General features: G+C 40.6%; 1 protein-coding gene across 1 annotated transcript in view; it reads left to right on the top strand.

The window, feature by feature from the left end:
• Positions 1–538: 538 nt before the first annotated feature.
• LOC118360419 (ATP-dependent 6-phosphofructokinase, muscle type-like) overlaps positions 539–5,538 on the top strand; it is a 32,713-nt gene continuing 27,713 nt past the window's right edge. The window contains exon 1 of the mRNA XM_052484800.1: positions 539–782. Within this exon, the coding sequence (XP_052340760.1) occupies positions 701–782 (82 nt within the window). The 5' untranslated portion in view covers positions 539–700. The remainder of the gene's footprint in view (positions 783–5,538) is intronic.

Here is a 5,538-nt window from a genome sequence, read left to right on the forward strand (position 1 = left end):
TTAGTAGTAGTTTCAAATGCTCAAATGCTTTAAGAAGGAAAGAAATTCCCGAAATCAACTTTTAACAAGGCACACCAGTTAATTTAAATGCATTCCAGGTGACTACCTCATGAATCTGGTTGAGAGAATGCCAAGAGTGTGCAAAGCTGTCATCAAGACAAAGGGTGGCTACTTTGAAGAATCTCAAATTTAAAATATATTTAAATTTGTTTAACACTTTTTTGGTTACTACATGATTCCATATGTGTTATTTCATAGTTTTGATGTCTTCATTATTATTCTACATTGTAGAGCATAGTAAGAAAAATAAAGAAAAACCCTGGAATGAGTGGGTGTGTCCAAACTTTTGACTGGTACTGTATATTTAGCCCAGAGTTGTGTGTGTGTGTGTGTGTGTGTGTGTGTGTGTGTGTGTGTGTGTGTGTGTGTGTGTGTGTGTGTGTGTGTGCGTGTGCGTGTGTGTGCGTGTGTGTGCGTGTGTGTGGTGGTGTGTTATGGGGGGGTGGGGGGGTAGTGTCTTATAAAGCTGGTGCCGTTACCATTCTCTCTCTGAGTTGCAGGGTATCAGCCATAGCAGAGTATCAGCCATAGCAGAGTATCAGCCATAGCAGAGTATCAGCCATAGCAGAGTATCAGCCATAGCCGTCTCCTTTCCTTCCTTAGTGCCACCACCTGGTTGGAGTTGAGCCCTGTAGACACCATGTCACATACAAGCATGGATCCAACCAAGATGGGTATCGGCCGGTCTGTCGCCGTGCTGACCTCAGGAGGTGATGCCCAAGGTAAGAAGTGTATGTGTGTGTGTCATCAGAGAGACAGTGTGTGTTTGTTTGTTTGTGTGTGTGTGACTGCGTGCATCTGTACACATATTTGTGTGTGTGTGTACGTGTGCTTCAGTATTAGAAGTATTAGATGGTGATTGGGAGCATATACAGTCTGTTCTTTATTATGTCAACTTTACTAACCCATCACCTGTTATTATGTCAACTTTACTAACCCATCACCTGTTATTATGCCAACTTTACTAACCCATCACCTGTTATTATGCCAACTTTACTAACCCATCACCTGTTATTATGTCAACTTTACTAACCCATCACCTGTTATTATGTCAACTTTACAAACCCAGCACCTGTTATTATGTCAACTTTACTAACCCATCACCTGTTATTATGTCAACTTTACAAACCCAGCACCTGTTATTATGTCAACTTTACTAACCCATCACCTGTTATTATGTCAACTTTACTAACCCATCACCTGTTATTATGTCAACTTTACTAACCCATCACCTGTTATTATGTCAACTTTACTAACCCATCACCTGTTATTATGTCAACTTTACAAACCCAGCACCTGTTATTATGTCAACTTTACTAACCCATCACCTGTTATTATGTCAACTTTACTAACCCAGCACCTGTTATTATGTCAACTTTACTAACCCAGCACCTGTTATTATGTCAACTTTACTAACCCATCACCTGTTATTATGTCAACTTTACTAACCCATCACCTGTTATTATGTCAACTTTACTAACCCAGCACCTGTTATTATGTCAACTTTACTAACCCAGCACCTGTTATTATGTCAACTTTACTAACCCATCACCTGTTATTATGTCAACTTTACTAACCCATCACCTGTTATTATGTCAACTTTACTAACCCAGCACCTGTTATTATGTCAACTTTACTAACCCAGCACCTGTTATTATGTCAACTTTACTAACCCATCACCTGTTATTATGTCAACTTTACTAACCCATCACCTGTTATTATGTCAACTTTACTAACCCAGCACCTGTTATTATGTCAACTTTACTAACCCAGCACCTGTTATTATGTCAACTTTACAAACCCAGCACCTGTTATTATGTCAACTTTACTAACCCATCACCTGTTATTATGTCAACTTTACTAACCCAGCACCTGTTATTATGTCAACTTTACTAACCCAGCACCTGTTATTATGTCAACTTTACAAACCCATCACCTGTTATTATGTCAACTTTACAAACCCATCACCTGTTAGTATGTCAACTTTACTAACCCAGCACCTGTTAGTATGTCAACTTTACTAACCCAGCACCTGTTAGTATGTCAACTTTACTAACCCAACACCTGTTATTATGACAACTTTACAAACCCAGCACCTGTTATTATGTCAACTTTACTAACCCAGCACCTGTTAGTATGTCAACTTTACTAACCCAGCACCTGTTAGTATGTCAACTTTACTAACCCAGCACCTCTCAATTGTCTCAAGGCTTTAAAATCCTTATTTAACCTGTCTCCTCCCCTTCATTTACAATGATTGAAGTGGATTTAACTAATGCCATCAATAAGGGATCATACATTTCACTTGGATTCACCTGGTCATTCTATGTCATGGAAAGAGCAGGTGTTCATAATGTTTTGTACACTCAGTGTACAAAACATTTTGCTGTTAATTAAATAACTTTTGCGGTTAAATTCCCATGTACCGAATAAATAATACAAGTTAAATGAGTTTTCTTTTGCATTTTCAACTGTGCTAATGATTTTGTCAAAAAAACGATTGCGTTATCAAGCTAATGTGATCACTGTGGTCTTGGCACGTGCACTCTAGCCAACAGCTGGCAGAGACAGTGCGGGTTGGCTACCTACGTTATGACATTATTAGGGGTAGGGGATATTATTTGTATTTGTCAAACGGCAGCCAAGCATCTATCATCATGACACCAGAATATGATGTATTTATTGGAAAGGACCATCAAGCTCATCGTGGGGACTTTCCCCACCCTGTGAAGTTCATCACGTGCACTTTCACCACCCTGTGAAGTTCATCATGGGGACTTTCACCACCCTGTGAAGTTCATCATGGGGACTTTCACCACCCTGTGAAGTTCATCATGGGGACTTTCACCACCCTGTGAAGTTCATCGTGGGGACTTTCACCACCCTGTGAAGTTCATCATGGGGACTTTCACCACCCTGTGAAGTTCATCGTGGGGACTTTCACCACCCTGTGAAGTTCATCATGGGGACTTTCACCACCCTGTGAAGTTCATCATGGGGACTTTCACCACCCTGTGAAGTTCACCACAATTAATTTAATCTGTAGACTAATAAAGTGCATGCGTTCCCTGAGTCGTAGTGGGAGGACCACACAAAATATAATCTCGTGACTCCAAGTTTACTTCAATATGATGGTAATTATATCAATATTTGAGTGTTAAAGGCTTTTTCACCTCCATTTCTCAAATAATGAATTTTACAGACACAAAAAGATCCCATCGTGTCCAACAAACAAATGATCTGTCGGCATTTATACAATTCTACCGAAATGACCTGTTTCCATCACGGATGTTGTTATTTTTTATGCTGTTGTATTAGTTATGACTGTACACGCATAAAAACTGTGGATGGAAATGTGGTTACTCATACATATTCCAACAGTCATCTTCTGGATACTGTAGAGAGAGAGACATAGGCCTACATTTGGGCCTCTTGACGGGGTAAGGGCTGACTGGTCCTAAAGGCATTGTCTTGGGCCATTTCCCATGAGGCTGGAGGTGACAGAGTACATCATTTAGGTCCGAGCCTACACTAGCAGTATTCTCTGATGTTGACTGACCTCCAGCTCTCTCGGTTGAACTGACACAGTGTCAAAGGAGTTTATATCAAACTCAACACCCTGAGTTGAACTAAGAGTTAGGGCTAGAGTTATTCTGTCTGAAGGGCTTCAAAAAGCATGCGTAAGGCAGACAAAAAACTGAAAGGGCAACTGAGATCAGCTATGCCAGTCAGATGCTGAAGGGGCTTGTGTTCTTGGTCGCTCAGTCCCAGGAGCCAGGTGTCAGTTGCAGATGGATGTCTTTGGCTTTTACCTTCACTGTGGTGGGCAGGGCAGGGAGGAGAACGTGATAAATATAGTATGATAGCTATCCTGTACTCTTAGAGCCATGGGACTTTGGGACGTGTAGGCTGACATCCCATACAAATAACTGCACTTCTTGGCCATGATTTCACGCCCAGTCATCAGCTAGCATGTAAACAAAGATTTTTATACACTTGATCTCGGTTAACTGTGATTTGTTCAGATGCTCTATGTCCACAAGAGATTATTATATAGTAGACTGCATCTTCCCCTAGCAGAGTTGCAGAATAATATGTCTAATTACTCTTTACACAACAGTGAATAGATATCCTGGTAATATCCTACGTCACTCTCTTCTTTCACTTGGTCCCTGAACAGCCATGAAGTGGTGTACATTACAGTTTGTCTATAGTATGATGACTGATGTTAGTATTGCTGACTTGTAATCATTGCTAGATGATTCCAATTCCAGGATTCCAAATGTGACCCCTAACCTTTTCCTTTGAGTTACTGTTGTCTCCCGCCTGTTCCTCCTCTGTCTTCCCCTCCGTCTCCCCCTTGTGATCCTATGTCCCCCCAAAAAATGTGGGTCTAATTTTAGACCTTCTGACCTTTTTGTGGAATGTCATGTTATGGAGGCTTTCTTCCACAGCTGCTCTGTTGAAACTAGAGACCATCCTGTCCATGCTTGTGTATGGAGCAACCACAACACACATAGACGCAAGGGTGCACACACACACACCGTGGCCTTTACAGTGTTCTGAGCATGGAGGGAATATAGAGTAGAGTCAGACAGATCTGTTTACAGACATGACACCCTCTCTATTCTCACTCTGAAAATATGTGCAGGAGCCATTTTGAATGTTGTAGCCAAAACACTCTGAACCCAAAACACAAATGTCAAGGGACTTGATACCCATATGTCCATGCTTGATAACACATTACATTTATGTGTATAAAGCATTGACATATGGGTAACAAGTCCCTCTGGAGCTATAAAAGTCACTTTAATGTGTTTAACCATGTGTCATGACTCTCCTGACAGTGGATCAAAGGACCCATCAGCTAGGCAAATGTTTGAAGATAGCCAGAACCTCTCTCTCCCACAAAAGAGGGATGGGGGGGGCTATGCCAGTCTTGACACCTTATCACTGGGTCGTAAATTTAGAGAGAACTTTCTCTTCCTTTCCCTGCAGTATTTGGAGACTGAAACACTCTTTGTTACAGAGAGACTTTTGACACCAAAACCTTTTTTCCAAGAGAGTGAACAATATTCATAAGATAGGAATGTTAAGAATGGTCCGGGGTGGTCTAAAGAATAATTCTGTCACATTGTTTATTATTTTGTGATGTCATTAATGATGGTATAACACAGTAACTGTAAGTTTGGAAGGAAACACATTCTATCTGTCAAGTTTACATCTAAATGTTGTATAAAATATATGATTACATATGAAAATACTTTTGTGAAGATAGCAATGTAATTTTGGCCCTCTAAATGAGATAATTGTTTTTCATATAAACTTGTGCCCAGTCAGTAACCCCCTATCCTAATGAAGTCAGAAGAGCGTGTCAGAGTCATGGAACCGCCTTTCTGACCAGAGTGCTTAAAATGACAGAATTAACATATCAGACTAGCCTGATGGACAGTGTGAGCTGAACATTACGAAATGGTT

The sequence above is a fragment of the Oncorhynchus keta genome, chromosome 28 (assembly GCF_023373465.1).
Source record: "Oncorhynchus keta strain PuntledgeMale-10-30-2019 chromosome 28, Oket_V2, whole genome shotgun sequence".
In the NCBI taxonomy this organism is placed as follows: Eukaryota; Metazoa; Chordata; class Actinopteri; order Salmoniformes; family Salmonidae; genus Oncorhynchus; species Oncorhynchus keta.